Source organism: Sipha flava, unplaced genomic scaffold (assembly GCF_003268045.1).
Source record: "Sipha flava isolate LNK unplaced genomic scaffold, YSA_version1 111_pilon_pilon, whole genome shotgun sequence".
Classification (NCBI taxonomy): Eukaryota; Metazoa; Arthropoda; class Insecta; order Hemiptera; family Aphididae; genus Sipha; species Sipha flava.
In genome coordinates, this window is record NW_020271729.1 from 1,271,023 (window position 1) to 1,293,648 (window position 22,626).

The window sequence follows — 22,626 nt, forward strand, 5'->3', positions numbered from 1 at the left end:
AATCGCATATTTTTTCCTTTCAATATTTTTGGATTTTTGTCAGTTATCTCCACGAATCATCACAATTTGAAGCTAATGGTGAAATTTTTTTGCATATTTTTGCATATTTAGAGGTTATAGCATATTTTTACATGTTTTGGCAAAATTCAAAATTTATTGCACATTGAAGTGAAAATTTAAAAAAAAAAATGTATAAAATAATATTTTGTCTAGTAGAAAAATAAAAAATAAATTTCATAGTCACTAAATAATAATTTATATACATATTTAGTTATAAAATAAATAATCGATAACGACGTAAACTTAATCGCTCTTGCTGTGTCAGTCGATTATCAACATACCACTTGCTTCAAATATGCCCCAATAACTTTGGTTGACATCGAAGTTTCGTTTTCAGTCTTTAAAAATATGTTAACCGATAAACGACATAGCTTCACAAGAGATAAACTTGAAATGCGTATAATTATTTATTTTAATAATAAATAAAATTTTAAAAATAAATTAAGTTCAGAAAATTCCCTATATTTTTTTGTATTAAGTATTTAAGTCGACCCACTTATTCCATTTATCTCTTAATGATTCTCCCTTCTGTACTCGACACGTTGATTCTGCTATATGCAATGCTTCACATCTCCTCTTTAACTGTCCAGACCTTCTCAGCTTCTGTCCAATATCTGTTCTTCCTCTAATATTCCATTTACCTTCCCACATATTTTCCAATTTCCTAATGCATTCCTTATTACTTCCATTGTTAACTTCTTCCTCTCAGAAGGCTTTTTACTTTAATTATGTTCATTATTTAACTTTTATTTCCTAGTTGTTTTATATAGTAATTTTAATAATTTTGTATTTTTATTATAATCGCTGAGGCAAATATTTTATGCACCTCTAAATAAAAAAAAAAAAAAAGTATTTAAGCAATTAATTTTTATAAGTTGAATTATAAATTTTAAATAAATAAAAAATTCTTGCATATTTTTTGCATATTTTCATAATTTTGACTGCATATTTTTACATATTTTCATGATTTTTACTGCATATTATATGGCATATTTCAATACTTTTAAGTGCATACAAATCCGCGCTCTACATATTACCATGGTATTTCTTTTGATAATTATATTTATATTGTATCCATGATATTAATATACGTGTTATTGGTATTATAACATATATAATATAAGCTAACCAGACGATAAACAACATTATCAAGAACCTATCCCAGTACCCAAGTAACTTCAAAAGAAGCAAGTATTTTAAAAATTGCAAGCAATGTACTAAAAATAAAACATGAAAACAAACACAATTGCAGTGCAAAAAATGTAGTGTACCACTCGGTGCAGGTAAATAATTCAGAAGTTGGCATAAGGACAAAATAATAGAATAAAAAGGAAGTAAAAAAAATTTAGTATACATAGTAATATTGATAAAAAAAAGTAGCATAGGTAAGGGAACCTATATTTTTTTTTTTAACTTTCGTTATAACTTTTTGTATTGTTATAGGTATATATATTTAATACATTTATTATAATTATGTTTTTATTTGCTGTAATAAATTTTATAATCTTTAAAATTATTATCTTTTTATTAATTACTTATATATTTTCATTATTTGCACAAAATATGTGCTAGCAATAAAAAAATTATATTACTACTATAGCAGTATTATAACATTTTTGTCATACGTACATCAAAATGTGATGTATTGGGACAGTACTGCTATAGTAGTACAAAAACTTTTTTTTAGACATGCTTTATATAATTTTTGACGATCCTCGCTATCCGTCAATGTGTTAATTTAGTTATAACTACTCTAAATACTAACATAATAAGTATTTTAGTTCTTAAGAACATTTTTCATCATTTAATCCATTATTCAATAATTTATTTTTATTATTTTTATGAAAAATTGGTATGCCAATTACTGATATGTACATATTTGAAATTTTTGTTATTGGTATACGGTGCCAATTATTGAAATGTACATAAAATGTATTAATTTATTTATTGGCACTTACTTTAAAAAGTATAGAACCTAAGTAAAATTGAACTGTTATTTATAGAAATTCCAAAAAAAAGGGAGAGTATCTCCAGTCCAATTTGACTACTGCTTTTGAAGCAGTAGTCAATGAAGGTATGGTAAAGAAGCCTGCAGCAAAAATGTTTTCTGTATCAAGATCTACATTACAATACAGACCTAAAAATCCTGACCACAAAGTTTCATGTGGACCAGCTCTTGTATTATCCATATCTATATTTTATATCTTAAGACTTAAAAGAATGATAAAACATAAGACTGTTTTAATTATAACCAAATAAATATTTTAAAATTTGAAATATATTTTATTATTTCTTCTTATTATAATAAAATATTTTAACTAAATTATTAGGTGCCTACCTATATTATAATAGGTACCTGCCTATTACAGTTGTTTAGCATAATTATTATTGTTGCTAGATGTACTAATTTTAGTTTTTATAATAGGTATCTGTTTGACTCCTAACCACAATATAGTACTATATATTGTGATTAAATAAAATGTTATGATTTTTAGAATAAGTTACCTACATGAAGCATAAAGGTAGTTAAATAATAAATTATAAAATATCTTTACAACACAATTAATTAGTTCATTCAATTAGTTATTTTATCAAGAATCATAAACTGAATATGTATATTTTTTCTGCAGTTATGTGTAGTTTAAAATTGGTTTGATGCTTTTATGTGATTTTTAATTATTATTCATTATAACTAAGTAGTAACTACTATCTATTTATAAAATAGTATAAGTAGGTAGTTTTATTTATTAATTTAACCAAAATAATTGGTAAAACTATTAAATTACATATATAATTTAAGAGGATGTCAATAATAGAAATTATAAAACCAATATCACAATTTTAGATGCCAATAACTATAATTTTGGATTATTTTATACTTGATGGTAAATAAAAAAAAAGTATTTAATATTTATATAGGATTATGATCATAAGGTAAGATTGATAAAAATTTGCTTCATCATTGAAAATGATAATATAAGTTTTAACAACGTTTAAGTATGAAATATTATAGAAACAAATATAAACTTCTCTAAAGGGTGCTAATAACTGTACACTTTACCCTATTTTTTTTTTTACATTTTTAGTGCATGTGATCATATTAGACGAGTTATTATAATCATCAATATTAATTAGCAAAATTATAATGTAATATTTAAAACTAATGGTCATGTAAATTTATACTCAATAACATATTTTAATATAAGATTTTAACTCTTTAAAATATTTATAATAAAATAAAGAGATTTAATATTGAAATTTTATTTCACATGAAGTATTGTAAATATTTTATTTTAAAAGCTTAGATCAATGATCACATCAAAAACATCAAAATTTTAAGTTCTATTTAATACAACAATATTATATTATTTATAATTTCTGAATTTGTTTTAATTTAAGGTTTAATACTTAAGTGTTTATAAATAAAAATAAAAATGTTTTGGACATTTTAAACTGTAAGAATATTGAATTACATAATTCATTTTATTAATAAGAAAAATATAATATTTAACAGTCAATTTTGAATAAAATATTAGTAATACAGTATTCAAGTACTATGCTAATGTACTAACAAACAAATATATATGTATATAATACAATTCAATTCAGTACGATCTGTATTCATAATAAATAAATAAATACCACATAAGAATTAAAAGTGAAGTTATTCTTTAATAGAGAAATTTGAAAATAAACTTTGAAGCAATATTTTTATTTATAACAAACCCCACAAGTAAAATGACTAGTTTTTTTTTTTTTGAAAATGAATGACATCTTTAGTCTAGCCAGCCAAAATGTTAAGGGCCAGAACATTTTAAAAATTTTACTAATAGTTTATACATACTGTTATTTAAATATAAAATATCTTATGTATGCTAAAATAACAATTTAATTCTCAATTCTCATAAGTTTTACTTAAAAAAGGAATTAGGTACAATTTACAACAAAATATGCAGTATCATGGTTTTAACATGTTAAATTGTTTAAAAATATATACTATTTAGTTTATATTCTAATAAAAGTACAATATACAAGCAAATCTGTTCAAATATAGATTGAGTATGCATATATATTTAATTTATAATTCAAAACAGAATCGGATAAGACCAAAATAACACCCATGTTATAACTTAAGGCAAGTTCTAATCAAATTTTTATCAATGATATACTTTAGTATTAACAACAATTTATAAAAGATGTGTTACACTGTAAAATTTATTTAAAATTTACCAGAAAAATTTTTAATTCTGTAAATATGATTATTTGCTCTGAATAAAGGTTTTATCTTTAAATTTTGAAAACTAATATTATTTTCTGTAAATATTTTTTAACATAACTTCAAGAAAGAAAATTTTTAAAAAAATGAGACCATAATATAGATCATTATAACTGATAAAATATAAATATATCTTTTGAACTTGAGAGAAGATTCATAGACATGAAGTACCAAAAAATGTGTCTAGAAATTTTTACATGCAATCAGTGTGTAATAATATTATGCTGTTTATAGCTCACCTCTAAGTCACCATCCTCCCTGATGTGTTTGTGTTCATTTTCCTCATCTACTCTATAATCTTTGAGCAACTCGTACGCAGCAGCCGAGTGGTGAGTGGCCAACAGCCTGTTGGTGACGTCCACGTTTCTCAGGGCTGCTAGAGTATTGGTGCCGCCCGGGTGGAAGCGTAGGAAGTGTTCGATATTGTGCTTCTTCCCATCGTGCTTCACCACGAACGGCGTCGTGGCCATTGTCGAGGGTATGTCTTCTGTGGCGAATTTGACGATAACGGTTCTCAGGCATCCATGGTCGTCGGTGATTGCGTTTCCGCCGAAGATTCGGGTCTGCGGTCCGGTAGCGGGAAAAACCGTTAACAGCTCACTCGGCAGAGAGAGTTCGGTGAGAAAACTGAACAAAAATCAAAATACAAAAACGCAACGAAATCCTACGGCACTCGGTGGGATCCAGCATTCACGCAGCACAGAACCGGTTCGGTGGTGAAATGGACGTACGACTACGAGGAGAGACCGCGGAACAGCGTCGGCGGTCGGAGCACATCCGTTCGAACAGTTACGCACCGGGCGCGCGACACGACCAATGAAAAAGGGAATCAAATCGGTAAAAATAGTCGACGCATTATGTAACGTAATGACAACCGGCTGCGATCGTGGCTCGTACCATTTTATCTCTTATCACGGGACGCACTCACGGACCCGCCCGAAAATGTGTTGCTTTTTTTCGCTCTCTCTCCGCTCTCCCCGCGACGAGCACTATCACCCGAAATCAACACCTATGATAACGGTCCTCGGACGGTTGTCGTTTTTTTTTTTTTTTCCTTCTCCCCGTCCCTACTCCCCGCGAAAACAAAAACAACGCGTATGAATTTCAAAATCCGTTGCGCGCGCGTTCTACTATCACGTCTGGCGGCGGTGATTATTAAACGGAAATCGACGCGAACGCCGTCGGAGCGGAGAAAAACTTACGTGCGCGGTACGGCGGACGGAGCGTGGCGAAAAAAAGTCGACGACGTACACAGTCGAACGCGCACTGCGAACACGCGGCGGCCGTCAACGACGTTGTCGGGAACGGTGCGAAGCGTGTGCGTGTATTCGGTGGTTTTCTTTTTCTTTTTTCCCCGAGGCCCAAGCCACCGGTGACCGACAGGGACGCCACGATCGGTCGAACCGCTCCCGTCGCCCGGCGCAACGCCATCTACACGCGGCCGCGCGTTATAGTAACGGTCGCACGGTTGAACCGGCTGTGGGTCGTTGTTCGCCCTGGACGGGTGCGCGGTATCATCCGCTCGCTGATCGTTGCCGGACACCGAACCGTCGCCGCCGCCATCGATCATAGGCCCGGTTATCGTTTGGTGCCTCGGATTTATGCCTATAGGAATCAAACCGTGGTGGTAGGGGATGCTTAAAATATTATCTTTTCGGCCGTTCCGTTAAATAGGTGCAAGCGGAAACATGTGGGCGACGGCCAGAAACTTGTCCGAGTAGTAGCAACTCATTCGTAGTCGTTGAGTTATTCATATTATCCCATCAATTATTAAATTATTCATAATGCATGTGTTTGGTTTTTTTTATTTAGTTTATTTATTATAATACACTTCGACTATACGCTTCGAATATCGATTCTAATGGACTTGAATCGGGAGAAGTTTGTTATAAGTGGGATCTGAGACTTGTTGCATTTGCATATTCTTGAATAATGACTGTAATCTGAGTAGGTAAGATATACCTTTGTTTACAAAACGGACATAATTTTAATTGTATATTTTTGCACATTTTGCCGTTTTTTAGGCGAAATGCATATTATACAGATTTTTGCAATTTAATTGTTATTTAGAGCATATTTAATCACTTTTATATACTATGTGAAATAAATGTATTCTAAAGATTAACATTTATTTTAATTTTTTTTTTTTTTTACGTTTTTTTTTATACGTCGGTTAATACTAAATATTCAATACTTATACCGAATCATAGAATGAGTCATCGGACGTGGCAATCAAAGAAATCAGTGGCGTAACCAAGAACTTTTTATGGGGGGGGGTTCAGCAAATTTATATATTATATTTAATCTTATCACTATCATTTTAACTACTATTTGTGTTGATCTCGGTATTTTTAAGTCTGGTTGACATTAGTTTTTTTGATTGGGGAAAAAAAAAATAATTCATTTTTCTAGTCTGCTTATTTGTTAGAGAATTTGTCTATATTAATAAATAATAATAATAACAATTTAGGAACTAGGAACTAATATAGGAAAATAAATATTAGATATTAGAATATTTCTGTCCACTCACTTAGGTATACTAAAAATTAAATTTTAAAAATATTGTACCATAATGGAATGTTTAGACGTCTTAGAATGATGTCAAACTAAAATAAAACAAATATAATAGAATACAAATGTCAAATATAAACGAATAAACGAATAGTAGGTAAAACAGTGAGACACTAACGGCAGAGGCGCAATTTTAATGAAAAAACTGGGGTGCTGAAATCCTTCTATCTTTTTCATGTTCCTTAATGGATATAGACACCCGCAAATTGTACAATTCAACAGTTACTAAAATATTTGGTAAATATATGAATACTTCTAAATTTAAATTGTTTGCTTTGATTTTATATTTTTATTGTGCGTATAACGAATTACCTGTCTGTAAACACAAATGTCTTATCGCATGATCACTTTTAGATTTTGACTAAAACGAAGGATATTATGGTTTTATAATGATGTTTATATTTTATTTGTTAAACACTTTTTCGGATAGAAATACTGGTCCAAAAGTTTTTTTTAGGACCTTTTTTAGATTTTAAATTGGCATGCGGTGATACTTTAAATAGGTCATTTTTTTAAATCTTAATAGTTTTTCTAGACGTCAAAAAAAAACTGTCCTGAAATGGTAAAAATACGCTGTAAATAAGACTTTCACATTTCCAATTTTAGTTATTTAGTCATAATTCCAAAAGTAATGTGATTAGAAACTTGAAACTTTTACCCTATAGCAAAGATATTTTTTTTTTCGTATTGCGAAATATTTTCGTATTGTACTCGTATAAAAATTTATATATTTATACAAAAAACCTCAAAAACTATTATGTTTTTCTATACATAATGAGTAATGAGTATTTTAATGTAAATTAACATAAACACATTTGGGGGTGCTAAACACACCCAAGCCCCCCAAATTGCGCCTATGACCAACGGGCAACGACTAACTATTTACTAATAACTATTAATTTTACACAATAAGGTGCTTGTGTTAAATGATCCGCGAGCCGAGTATGCAATAGGTATACCCAAAATAAACTTTGAATATAGACAATAATATCGCTTTTATCTCAGTTATCGGAACCAGACGACCGATTTAGAATCAACCGTTGTAGAAAACCTGAATAATATGTTCCCAAAAAAAAATTATCAAAGTAGTAGTAAAGTATCTAAATATGATCATAATATTATGACGTGTGTATGTGTGTGCGTGTGTGTGTGTGTGTGTGTGTGTGTGTGTGTGTGTGCGCGCGTGTGCAGCGTGTGTATAATACGTTTATAGTGTGTATACAAATTATTAATATGTATAGTCAAAATTCTAAAATATAAAAATGTTACAGAAAAAACCGTGTTTCATGTAAAACTTAATTTACCATCTCAGGTTCATGGGGGGTTCTGATCCCCAACCCCCCCCCCCCGCCATGGATACGCCACTGAAAGAAATACCTAATTTTTCTGCGTATACCTCCTGATTAGTTGTAAATTAACAATAAATACTAGAAATACTATACTACTTACTATATATTATATGATAGAAAGAAGATTATGTATGAAATGGTCGCGGCAATAAACTCCTGGGGATAGTATTACCGTGATGCATAGGGAAAGACGGTAATGATTATTCAAAATACATAAATATGGTATTTATTTAGTATTTATGCATAGTACTATCTAATGTAGTAGTAATAACTATAAGTATTAGTGATTTTTGAGAATACTGATAATAGTTTAGTAAAATAAATTTGGTGGGTGGGTGTTCCTTTGAATCTTGATCTTTGAGTTTTATAAACTTAACACTTCACGGATTCATATAATCAAACTACTCAGTTTTAAACTTTTTTACACTCGTATATTCGAATACATTATAATCAGGGATCGGAAGTTAAAGCATTTGCTTATTTTTATGGATTGACTTAAAATATAGCAGAGTACTATAGAAGTATATGTCAAGTTATTACACGTACAATTATGAAATTTGAAAGTGCTTTTTTTTGCTTTTTTCAGCAATTTTTCAAAAAAAATGCTTGTTTCCAGTTTTTCTGGTTACTTGTGCTTATATGACCAATTTTTTTTTAACGTTTTTATAGTTTTTTCCTGCAAAGTTGTTTTTGATAGAATTAAAATTAAAAATAATTCTTATCTTATCTATGTTGTCACGTAGTTCGTAGCCGCCCGAGGCATCGTTGTAGGGTTAACTAAAATATTCCAACGCTGAAAATAGAAATGAGTGTCAAACGTCAGAATGATCAAGAACAGAGAGAACAGAACATTTTATTTTTCAGAAAAATCTCTTAGAAAATAGTATCCATAAAATCCTTAAGGTCTTGAAAGTGAAGATTTATTTTATTTATTTTTGATTTTTTAGTTTGAATTTTACATTTTTTTTTTTTTTTTTAGTAAATATATTTTCTTAATTTTAAATTTTTTAAATGCTTATTTTAGTGCTTATAATGATGTTTTTAAGTGCTTATTTTAATGATTTTAAGTGCTATAAGTCCCGATTCCTGATTATTATATCATAAACTACTTATGGACTAGGGCTATACATCAAATCATTACAAGTAAAAGGAACATTAAACGTTTTACTTGTGTTTTGGCCAACAACAGTAATATTTTTAATTAAGAGATAATACTTCTAATGATTTTTTATCACCACTAATTGTGCGCAAACAACATGAACGGTTGTAAAGATGTTTTAAAAGAAATTAGAGTGACTCCTATAACCTAAAATGATTCTCTGTGTTGTTTAGTCAGTACTTAAGTTATTTTTTAAAATTTTTTACAGGTACTTACATTGAAATAATTATTTTAAACAACACATATAGTCGCAATAAGTTTTTACTGCTTTTTCAAATGGATACGACCTATCTACTTATAATATATGATACCAATTAATAATATTTCAAGGGCAAAGCACATTACGTTGATGACAATATACCATCGTTGAAAAATAAATGAATAGAAAAATGAAAACATTTTCGATGTATCTATCGAATCATATATTTTCATTTTTTTATGATGTTAATTTATCAATGGCTATAATTGAGAGAATATAATTAGTCATATGACCAGCACGAAAAATATCAATAATGATTGACATTCATTATAAAACGCATCATAATTCATAATTGATTTTTATATAAAATCCGTGCAATTTTTCACAATATTCTTTACTTAAGGGTTATTTACTCAGTAGCTAAATAAAATATATATTCTGTACCTTGAAATGTACGTCTATCGAATTCATTCAATAATTATTATAAAGTACCTCAACAAATAGCTACAATATATATTATTTTTGTTGTTCCTTCGCCCTAATTAGCCACCTGGCATAGTGGTAAAATTATAGTCTACATTTTAGAGAATTGTCTCAAAACGTTAAACATTAATATAATTCATCCTTCATAGATCCGTTAGATGATTTTACCTCCCCTTTAGCTACGTATCAATACAACAAGTACTATTCGTATTGTTATTATTACAATGCATTTAAATAATTAAATGCTTCATTAAAATATTCCAGTTATTATGTATGATATTCAAAGAATGAACATTAAGAAAAATGAATCGTATTTGGCTAATGTATGGAATTCACTTTTAATATGCAACGATAATATTATTATACCACCCATTATATAAATGAAATATTTAACGTATATGCTTGTATCAGTTCTTGCCTTTTCGGTAATTATCCACCAACAGCATAAATTAATAAAATCAAACATTACATACACTCCATGTGTACTGAGTAGGTTAGGTTATAATGTGAATTGTCATTATTAAGGTAAAATAGTTGAAAGTGTGCAATATTGCAGAAGATAAATGCACTATTAAAATAAATTTCTCAGCAAGTATACTAAATTCTAATAACGAAAAACTCAATAAAGTACATTTCAGGGAGTACACAAAAGCTTCAAATCATTTTGCTAAATATGTATTTAAAATTTGTTTACAGTTTGTTTGTAAGTTTGCATTTCATTTTTGTTCTATTTTATTATTATTATTATTATTGTTGTAATTTATGTTTTTTTTTTTTTAGAAAATATTAACCTGTGAAATATGTAAAATGTCTTCTTCTATCACTTGTACGTTCCACTTGGAAAAAAGTATAAAAAAAAAATCAAATATTCAATCAACGTCAAGTATGCTTATGCGAGGTGTCATTGCAATATCCTCTTCAACACCAACCATCATAATGATATTCTAACTCAGCGGTTCTCAAACTTTTTTGTTCGCGGAGCCCAAATATTCCTAAAAAAAATGATGTCAATTGTAAATGATTTGCTTTTTATTTTTATTTTCTGTAAAATACAAATATATACAAATTATTCAATTAATATTAATTTAATAAGAAAAAATAACATAATATTTTAGCAATTTATTTATTTATTAATGTGATCCATGATGTTGGCTTTTTTTATTGACCAGTATTTTTATATTTGGCTTGATAGGTGAGAGTTGAATGCGCATATCTGTTTCAGCATCCAATTTATTACAATATTTGGTTTTCGTTGATGCATATGATGAGAATCCGGTTTCACATAGATATGTTGTTGCGAAAGGAAGAAGTGCTAAGATAGCTTTTTTAGCCAGAGATTGATATTCGTTAGTAATAATGCTACTGCACTAAAAATCTGTTAATGATATTTTATCAAATAAAGTTTTTATAGGTGAATCGGTGGTCATTTCAATAAATTCTTTATACTCCGTTATAGATAAATCTTCGGGCTTATCGTTGATTAAAAACGGATTTTTAACTCAATTATATCGTTGGATAAATTCTATATCTTTACTTTCTGGAAAATATTTTTCTAATGATGATAGTATTTCATTTAAATGTTGTTCAATTTCGCCATATATTTCATCAAAATCTTCAATATTACCATCAATCGATTCTAAATATTCCTTTAACAAAGGAAAACTATCAATTTTATGTTGAGAAAAACACACAGCCCAAAATTTAATTTTTTTTTTTAAAGCTCGAATTTTGTCATTTGCCGTGAAAACGGTGGTCATTTTACCTTGTATTGATAAGTTCACTTCATTTAATTTTGTGAAAATATCAGCCAAGTAACTAAGTCGAAATAACCAAATTTTATCAGTAAGTCTGAGCTGTAAATTAAATGGGTGATCGGTGAAAAAAACGTATAATTCATTGCGCAATTCGAATAAGCGTACAATTGTTTTTCCCCGAGAAAGTCATCTTACTTCGGTATGGTAAAGTAGTGATTTGTGCATACTTCCCATATCTTCACACAAAATTGTGAACAGTCTTGTGCTCAATGGTCGAGATTTTACGAAATTTATAATCTTCACTAACTCATCAAGTACATTTTTAAGATGTATTGGCATCTTTTTAATAGCAAGTGCTTGACGATGAAGAATGCAATGACTATTACTACAGTTGTTTGTTACTTCTTTAATTCGCGAAACCACGCCAGCAGTTTTTCAAACCATTGCCTTCGCTCCATCTGTACAAATATCAATACAATTATCCCAAGTCAATCCTTCTAATTCGAAAAAATTGTTCAACATATTGAAGATTTCATAACCAGTTGTATAAGTGGACAAAGGTTGACATAATAAGAGGTCTTCTTCAAGAGAAGTTTGATATTTATACCTAACGAATACAAGCAATACAGCTAATCCAGAAACGTCAGTGGATTTATCCATTTGTAAAGAAAAATTATTACATTTAAGACGAGATATTAATTCCGATTTTATGTGAGTTGATATATCGTTAATTCTAACGGTATCGTTGGAAAGTGGAATAGTATTTATTTTATTGACTGCCTTTTCATCTAACATATAACTAACAATATCAGTCACGCAAGGTTTGATGAGACTTTCGGCAATTGTATGAGCTTTACCAGCCTGAGCTATACGATAACTGACCATATAAGATGCCTCTGTTGCTTTTTCATTTACCGTTTTTGTTACTTCAGCTAAAAGTTCTTATTCTTTAAAAGTTGATCACGCAATCGAATAAAATAATCTATAGGTTTATCTTTCACGTTTGTATGGTTAGTTTCCAAATGACGGCGCAATTTGGCTGGCACCATTGAACTATTCGGAAAAACTTTACTACATACAACGCACTGTGGATAACTATTTTCATGTATGAAACCAAAAGAGATATAATTTTCGTCATATTTTCTTCTTTTACTTACTGTAGTGTCAGATGTCGCTGTATCAGATTGTTTGTTAGGTGGACTATTTGCTCTTTTTAAACTCGCACTATTAGTCGGTGTGATACATACATTTTCATTTGCATCTGATGAGGATGATCCCATTGTATTTCTTGATTTGTTAAGCCAACGATCCATTTGAATTTTTATTCACAAAAAAAAATTGTTAACAATAAAAACAATTGATGGTAAAATAGGAAACACGTAATACGAAATAAACACCGAAATAACAATATTTGCGTCAGCGGCGGATGAATAACGAGTAATGACTGAAGAATCAAGAAATTATTAGAACTTCGTAGAATGTAGATTATACTATTGTAGATAAGTAAACTAAATAATTATCGTACAACATGTCAAATGAACGAAAAACCCGACTTTTATCTAATCTCATCTTAACAATGACACAAAATATGACATATGTGGATTTATAAATATTTTAAAGTTTTAAACGTTTAAAATAATACATATTGGTACGGTCCAAATAATATTGATTATAACTAAGAACTAAGAAATATAATAATAATTTAATAATTTAAATTTAATTAATACAGATATTCTCAGGGAGCCACAGAGCCCCTAGACTACTCTCGCGGAGCCCTAGGGCTCCGCGGAGCACAGTTTGAGAACCGTTGCTCTAACTGTCCGCAATGTCACATTGCTGCTTTTTAAGTTTTGATATTATTGATCCAATCTCGATGTTTTTTAGTGAATTAAAAATACTAATATACCTTCATAAATCAACAAACGTAAAGAAAATAGTTCTTCCAATTTTTTTAACAATCTTACCATATCTATAATTTTGTCTTTATCAAATTAATTTAAATTTAATCACTTATGACTGCACTGTATGTAATTTAGTTTTGTGTATCGAGGTTATATAATTATGTTTAAAATTAAATGTATTTTAATAAAATCAATATATTTTTATTAAACGCATTTTGCTATAAAGAATGAAAAAAAAATCTAAATAAAAAACTAACATTATACATATATATTCTGATAATCAATGAGTATGAATAATACATCCAAATATAATTTAAATAATACAGAAAAAATTCAAAATAATAAACAAACGACAAATATACCATGTAGTTATAAAATAATAGGTATCATCGGTACATACATTTTAAATCATTTGATGTACAAAATATGATTAGAGATTTAGGTACAAGATAAACTAATAATCCTATGAAAATATTTTGATGTTATCATGTATTGTATTGTATTCGAAACTCATTCAGGAAATAATAAACATTTTTTTGATGGAGACATTTTTGATTGGAACATCAAATTAATGTTGACATTTTTCATGCTATTTTTGAAGGTTCATTATTATATTTTATACATTCTGAGATAATTATACTGTATAATTCAGTTTTGACCAAGGATTTATTATTACTATTAAAAACAAAAATATACATATTTTTTTAGCAGTCCATAACCTTCAAAGTTGACAATTATAGTACATTTTTTTTTTTTTAAATAGTCATCAATTTGCTTCAACTAAATCCATAATATCTCGTAATGGGAAAGCATTTAGGCCTAAAACTAAGAGTATTGTTTCTCAATTTTAGTATTTATATTAAACTATGATCAATCGTTATAACTGTACTAGTCTTTGCTTTTTATCGTAAATTTATGCCTGAATAAACACTAATAATAATAAAAATTATAACCCTAACCGAAAAAACAAAGTAGGAGTTTATAATGGTGTCAAATATATTATGATACGAATAATCATAAATAAATATTAAATTCTTAAATCTACGAGTACTTTGCACCTTTATTAAATAATTGCATCGATAAAATTATGAAGTTGAAAGTACACCATTTTTTAAATTTGAAAAACGTTTCAAGTAATTAGAATAGGAAATATATGTTTCCAAGTTTTAAAAATATATTTCTTACAAATATAGTCACATAGAAATTATAATAAAAGCAAGCGCATGCGGTATTGATGTTTTTTGATTGTTTAATCTTTTAATCTTTAAAGTTATTTTTTATTTAGTTGAACAACTCAAATACCATTTATAATAAATTTAAAAAAGTAAATTGATGGGTGAATGCATATTGCCGTATTGGATAATATTATCTTTGATTCTGTTAATCTAGAAGTTGACTACGCCACTGATCACTTATAATAAATATTTAAAGAATACAATTTAGGTTTCCGGGTCAGGCTTGATAAATATAGCTACATAATAAAGTTAAAATAAAAAATATTGATCTTTAACCCTTTGATTTCAATTCCCCATTGCAATTAATTTTGTTTACCAATATGTTTACAAGTATACACGCCCGACGAGTATTGTTATCAATAAATATTTTAATATAATATATTTAATTGGTTAACAGCCGTTTAAAAATGGTAACAAAACGTTTTTTCTCCGTTTATTATACAACTATTTTACAATCATCTAATAATTTTTACTAATACAATAATACACTTCTTAACCTAAAGTCAATTCTAAATAGAAAAATATAATAATCCAATGAACAATAATAAAACTTAATTACTTTTATAAATATAATAACTTCATATATAGTTTAGAAATGTGTTGCTGTAATATAAGTGTTAAGGGATGTGTTTATGACGAATTCAAATATGTTTTGGAAATCCATTTCACTTGATTGATCGGTATAGGATACGACTAGATTACCACGCGCAAATGTAATAAACATATATAAAATATCACGGTAAAAAATTTAATGCTTTTTATCTCGAACAATTCATATTATTTTTATCGTGCATTATTGTAAATAATATACCGATACATCTAAACAATAAATAAACTACTTTCTGTTAGTATGATACAAAATAGTAATTTATTTATTCACATGATTAATGATGTCTTCAACAATTTAGTTGGTTTGTAAGTTGACTATTTCGTCGTTAGTTTTACACTATCCTGCTCCTTCCTTGTTCCAGACAACAATAATGACATTATTACAACCCCTCGTTATTAATTTTACATTGTGATAGCTTTCTTAAAAGATCGCGCAACTATATAGAACGACATTAGATTTAGTTTTTTTACCATAGGTACCTGCAAAAAACTAATCAATCATCATGATTTCATATTTTAGATGAATTACAGTAAGTTTGAAAATCGTTTTATAGTATTATCAAACTAATATAAGTCAATTTATAACGCCAATATCATGAGACATATTTATATTAATTTATGATACGATAAATGTCTGTAAGTATATAACTAAATATGGAATTCAATGTAGTAAAAAAAAAAACCTTATAAAAATGTAAAATTTTGAGAAATAATTCTCAAGTAAATATATTTAATTAAAACCTAATTAAAAAATATAAACACTAATAACTTGATATTTTTTATTTTCGTATATTTTTGTATATATTAAAATATTTGTTAACTATCGATTTCCGTTTAATTTAAATATAACTCTTTAAAAATTAGTTGAAAAAGTTGAACATTAAAAAAAATTGTGTCTATAGCAGTGTTGGGTAGTAACGTAACGAATTGTAACGTGTTACTGTAATACTGTTACTTTTATAGTAATGCGTTACGTAATTTCATTACAATTTTTACTGTGTAACGAAAATGTAATAGACATTTTTTTAATCAATGTAATATCTCTGATATAACTTGTTATAAATAGGTATCTACAATCCAACAAACTTTTCAATAAAAATGTACCTATTGGTTCCATAGTAAAAAAAAAAATATAGATAAAAAATTTTACTGATAAATCAAATAAATACGAAATTAGAAATTTCAATAAAATTTGAACAAGATATTTTTGTCTAGTAGGTACCATTATAAAATGTAAATAGACATTGGTCAACAACATATTCAAACCGTATACCGTAAGAAACATAAACTAATTCTATAGAACTTATAACTATAATAATTAATAATAGGTATATAAAAACAAAGTCAAACACATTTATTTGGTAATTAGGTTTGGTGTAGTGAGACCAACTATGCTATATGGTTTAGTGTGTTGGGCTGTTGACAGGATAATAGAAACAAAGAAAAGGTGTTGCGGAAACGAGAATGCTTAAATGGATGAATGGAATGACAAGAAAATATAGAATGAGAGACTAATACGAGAGAGATAGTATTGGTGTAGTGTCTATAGTGAACAAGATGAGAGAAAATAGACTAAGATTGGGCTAGTGCTCTGCATGGTCCGGTCTAGTACGGTATTAACTATTGAATCGTCGGTTCAGTAGTCCTCAGATCAAATGTATTATTTTCAGTCCGGTCCAGTTTTAAAAAAAAGAAATAAAAATCAATCCAGTCCGATCCCAATCATGGTACTTAAAATCTAAATATAGATATTGTTATGTAAAAAAACAAAACGAAAAAAAAACCTATAATTTTTGGTATTGATTTATTTATAAAGTCGGGTAGTCCGGTCCAGTGTAATACTAAACGCATCATATAGTACGGTCTGGGCTACAGACTGAACCTTACGAATCGGTTCATAAACAGTCCAAAATGTTTTAAGATCGGACCGGTCTACAGTCTACTTTATTAAATGTTATTTAATTATTGGTCCGATCTGGTCTAAAACTAATATGAAACTGTCGGTTTGGTCTAATTTTGGTCTATGATTAACGTTTAAATGTGGTCAGGCCCGACTTCGGTCTCCTGGTAAAATTTGTAGTCCGGTCTGGTCCTTAAAATAACGGACCATGCAGAGCACTAGTTTGATTGGATAGTATCAAAGATACAATATATATTATATCTTGTATCATGATATATAATTTTAAAGTATCAAGTATCATGTATCTTTTTTTTCTCAAAAGATACAAGATAATATTATTGTAAACATTTGTACTCAATAGTACCAAGAAATAAAAAAATATTTGTCGTGGATTGTATTTTTACGAAAAATAACTGTCCAGATGCGATCGAGCCGAAATGAACAACGAAAACATTAACTACACAATGTTATACCTTGTAAGATATTTTAAAATTACAGTCACAGATAAGCGCTAAACTCAAATTTTCGTTCTCATAAAATATGAATCCATAACAAATTTTTTTTTTTTATTGATATAGTTGTAATTATAGTAGGTCTTTCCACATAAAGTAGAAAATAAAATCAAAAATACAGATATGTAATTGTAGAGTACTGGTGTACCATTTTATTTGTTCTGTCTTCTGTGTAACTGTCGCACCGTCAGTAAAATAATTATAAGGTCGTTCACAATTTTTTTTTATATTTGATTCCTTTATATTTTATTTATTTTTTTTTTCTTTTAATGAATTAATTTATTGAACCAAATGGTTCTGATTATGCTGTGTATAAGTATTGTGTATGACATGCCAATATGTTAAAAAGGAAAATAAAATACTTTCTGGACCTCTTAAATTCACTAAAAATTGTCGACTGCATATAAAAGTAATGTATCTATTATTATTTATTATACTGTATATTAAAAAGTATTTCACGGTCAACTTAAAAAGATGGATTCCAGATTACATAAGTGACCACCAAAAAAAAAAAAAATAATACAAAATTTGTGTATAAATGCTCCCGAAAAAATAATTAATGAATTTAGTTATCATGAATCCAGTAAAGATTCCGAAGAAAAATTTTTTTTATATTTTCTTCTCAAGTTGAAAATAAACAGCATTCAAAAAATTAGCTTGAATTAATCACCTACTTTAACGACAATAACAAATCATTAAATAGTTTATAAACTATCCATCTATAAAAAAACTATTTATAAATTATAATACAAGGCTATGTTCATCTGCTCCTGTTGAGCATTTATTTTCATTTTCTAGTTTTGTGCACTCACCTAGTATGTAGATCTAATCTATCAGACAAAATGTTTCAAAATTAATTTTTCTTAAAGGAAATCAAGATTTTATTGATAAATATAATATTTAATTTAAAACCACAATCCATAAGACCACAACCAATCTAATCTACTGGTATATATTTATTTTTAATCAAAAATTCATAACCAATTATACACATGTATAACTATAATATAATATAAACTAAAAATGAAGATGTAATTTTTATGTAATTTTGGTGTATTTATGTATTATAGACTATAATTTAAAGTGATATATTTTATAATGTGTATTATTTAATACTTATGAATTTATAAGTACTTACTGTATTTAGTACTATAGAGTATGGACTGTATAGTGTATTGTATAAACCTTTTACGTTTAAAAGTTAATAAAATTCAATTGGAAGTATAAAAGTATCAATGTATTAATGTATCTTTGTTACAAGTATTTTATATCTAGATACACTAAAGTATCATGATACTTTTTTTTAAGTATCTTGCCCGACCCTTTGGTTTTTTTTTATTTTAATTTTTTTTTTTAATTTATATCATTCATATTAAAATAACACTATTTTTTTGCATATTTTAATGTTTTTACCTTATTTTTCATATTTAATGGATATTTGTAATTTTATTAGACATTTTTATTTATAGTACATATTTTTGTTTTTCCATATATAGTGATTGGTATGGGGGGGATGTAGGATGACTTAGGAAGATATTAGTTTTTGATACAGTGGGGTACATGAAAAATTATAATAGTCAAATATCAATATTGAAAATTTTTGTTGATATATGGTACATACATATAGGCAGTGGTGTGTACGGGAGGGATGATGGGGGATATATCCTCCCATGGGCTTTTTTTTTTAGTCTTAAACGATTAAAATCGTATTTAAGAAATACGGCGTGGCAGTCACGGTTAAATGGATTGCGTTAATGAATATACATCGAAACATTCCATTATCTACAGAACAAATTATTAATGAATTTAGTGTAAAAGCCAGAAGGATAAATTTCCACCTTGAATGAATTTTTTTTGTGTAATAATAAAGAATAAAGATTGAAAATAATATATTTTTATGTATGACATCCCCCCCCCCCATAAAAATATCTGCGCAAGTCACTGCATATATGTAGGTATGTATAGTAGGTATACTAGGTATACATACCTATTGCAAATACATAGAGCGTCTGTATTTTTTAATTTTTTTCATTAAAATTAGAATTTTGGACTGATTTTAGCCTTTTAAGATAAAAAAACATACATCATTAGTGTGGTGAAGGAGTTTTTATGATGTACAGGTGTCATGGTGAAAATTGTATGAGTGAGTGGGTAGGAGTGGGGTCGGATTTAAATGCGTAAAAATGTTGGATGAATACAAATAGGTATAGCAAATTTCCAAGTTTAAATATTACCAACACGAAACACGAATGCAGCGGAATAGGTGGTAAGTAGTCTATAAGAATATAATATCAGAGGAGTGTCCAGGATCAAAATGAAGGACAGGCCCAGTTATAGTTATTTTAATTTATATAGGAACACATTTTTTTTTTATTTAATTTTTTGTAAACTTTTCATTACATTTTTAAATTTAATTAGAAGAAAGTGATCATATAATATAACACAATTTCTCCTGTTTGACTTGTTAATAATATTTAAAGATATTAAAAAGTAAATAATAATGATGAAAAAAATATTAATAATAATTATTTGAAAACAGGGTAGGTCCGGACTTATCAGACTTACCCTCTGAGCATGCCATTCTATAACATAATAAGATCAACATTCTATATTTTTAATTAATTAAAAAATTGAAAACAGAAAATCCTCTTAAAATTTGTTAATCCATTTTGAGTTTGAGTTGGTATAAGTAGGTAGGTACTTCAAAATGTAATAGTTTTTAGTTTTCTTTAATTTATGTTTTGGAAAGCATTTCAAGGAGGGTGTGCTAGAGAAAAAAGTGAATGAATAGGTACTGAAGTATGTGTTGTGCATCATGGTTTATAGATATTTACCATGCCACTGTATAATATAGTATATTTATATATTAAGGTTATTAAGTTTAAACCTTGAAAGTGAGTATAATAAGTTGTGGATTATTCATTGATTTGTGGTAACATGTTTAAGGGTGTCATAAGAAGTTGAATTATCGGCACCCATATATATCATGGGAGGGGGGAAAAACTTCAAACATTATATATTTTCTTAATAAGATATAAATAATAAAAAACAAAAATTTGAAAATATAAAAGGCCATTGGGAGGGGATGACCACCCAGTTCGTCCTCCCCCAGAAAACGCTTCTAGGCTGAACACGGTTATGTTCAGCTTTAATTAGGTAGAAACGTAAAATGAACATGTGTCATCAAAGTACCTCTACTTTTTTTTTCCGAGTCAAGCACCGACCTTATATTTACACAGCTACATAAATCACATACATTTATCATTTATCAAATTAATTGTTAAATTGATGATAATTATTAAATAATAGTGTTAGTTATTCACTAGTTATTCACAAAAATTTTTGTTCACTGATTCTTTATTTTCATAAAAAAATGTACAGAGTCCGAATGTCTATATAAGATAACAATAAAAATTATGTACATTATAAATTATTTGTTCTTTACGGTAATTTTATTTTTTAAAAAAAAAATACAAATATATACAAAATATTTGATTAATTTTGTATAAAAAAAAGAACATATTATTTTAGTAATTTATATATTTAAATATTTAATTATTTAAATGTGATCCATAATGTTGTTTTTTGGCTAGATAAACGAGAATAGGATGTGCATGTCTGTTTCGACATCTTATTTATTGCGACATTTTGTTTTCGTTGATGCTTAGTTGGAAATCCGGTTTTACAAAGATATGTTGTTGCAAAAGGAAGGAATTTTAGTTATTTCTTAGCCGGAGATTAATATTTGTTAATATTAATGAAGATGAATCGGTGGTTGTTTCAATAACTTCTTCATACATTATTATATAAAAGTATTCAGGTATACCATTGATTAAAAATTAATTTTTAGCCCTATTATATGGTTGAATAAATTCTATATATTTACTCTCTGGAAAATATTTTTTTTAATGGCGATAATATTTTATTTAAATGTTATTTAATTTCGTTGCATAACTCATAAAATGTATCAATATTACCATAAATCGATTCTATATATTTCTTTAACAAGGCAAAACTATCAATTTTATGTTACGAAAAACACAGCTAAGGTTTAATGTTTTTTTATAATTCGGAATTTTTTAATTTGCTGTAAAAATTATGGTCAATTTACCCCGTATTGATAAATTTACTTCATTTAGAACTATGAAAATATCAGCCCTAGCAATAAGTCGAAATAATCAAATTTTATCAGTAAGTCTGAGTTGTTAAATAAAAGAGCGTTTGGTCAAAAAAAAAAGTACGATTCATTGGAAAATTGAAGTAATCGTACCAATGTTTTTTCTCGTGACTATGATGGGTTTAGCTATTATTTATATTTAGTGTTGAGAAAAGAATAGAATAAAGTATGGGTGTTGTGGAAATGAGAATGTTTTGATAGATGAGTGGAGTGGCAAGAGAAAATAAATTAAGGAATGAATATATAAGAGGTAATATTCGATTAGTGTCAATAGTTGACAAGATGATAGAAAAATACTGAGATGGTTTGGATATGTGATGAGACGAGAGGAAGCAAAAATAGTAAGAATCATGATGAAAATGAATGTTGAAGTGAAAAGAAAAAGAGGAAGACCAAAAAGGAGATGGTTGGATACGATTGAGAATTGATATGAGGGCTGTT

The 22,626-nt window shown here is 28.0% G+C and overlaps 1 protein-coding gene across 1 annotated transcript in view; it reads right to left on the reverse strand.

Annotated features, from left to right (window-relative positions):
* The window catches only part of LOC112688847 (fatty acid 2-hydroxylase), a 40,960-nt gene extending 35,338 nt beyond the window's left edge, over positions 1–5,622 (reverse strand). The window contains exon 1 of the mRNA XM_025562243.1: positions 4,576–5,622. Within this exon, the coding sequence (XP_025418028.1) occupies positions 4,576–4,806 (231 nt within the window). The 5' untranslated portion in view covers positions 4,807–5,622. The remainder of the gene's footprint in view (positions 1–4,575) is intronic.
* Positions 5,623–22,626: the final 17,004 nt, after the last annotated feature.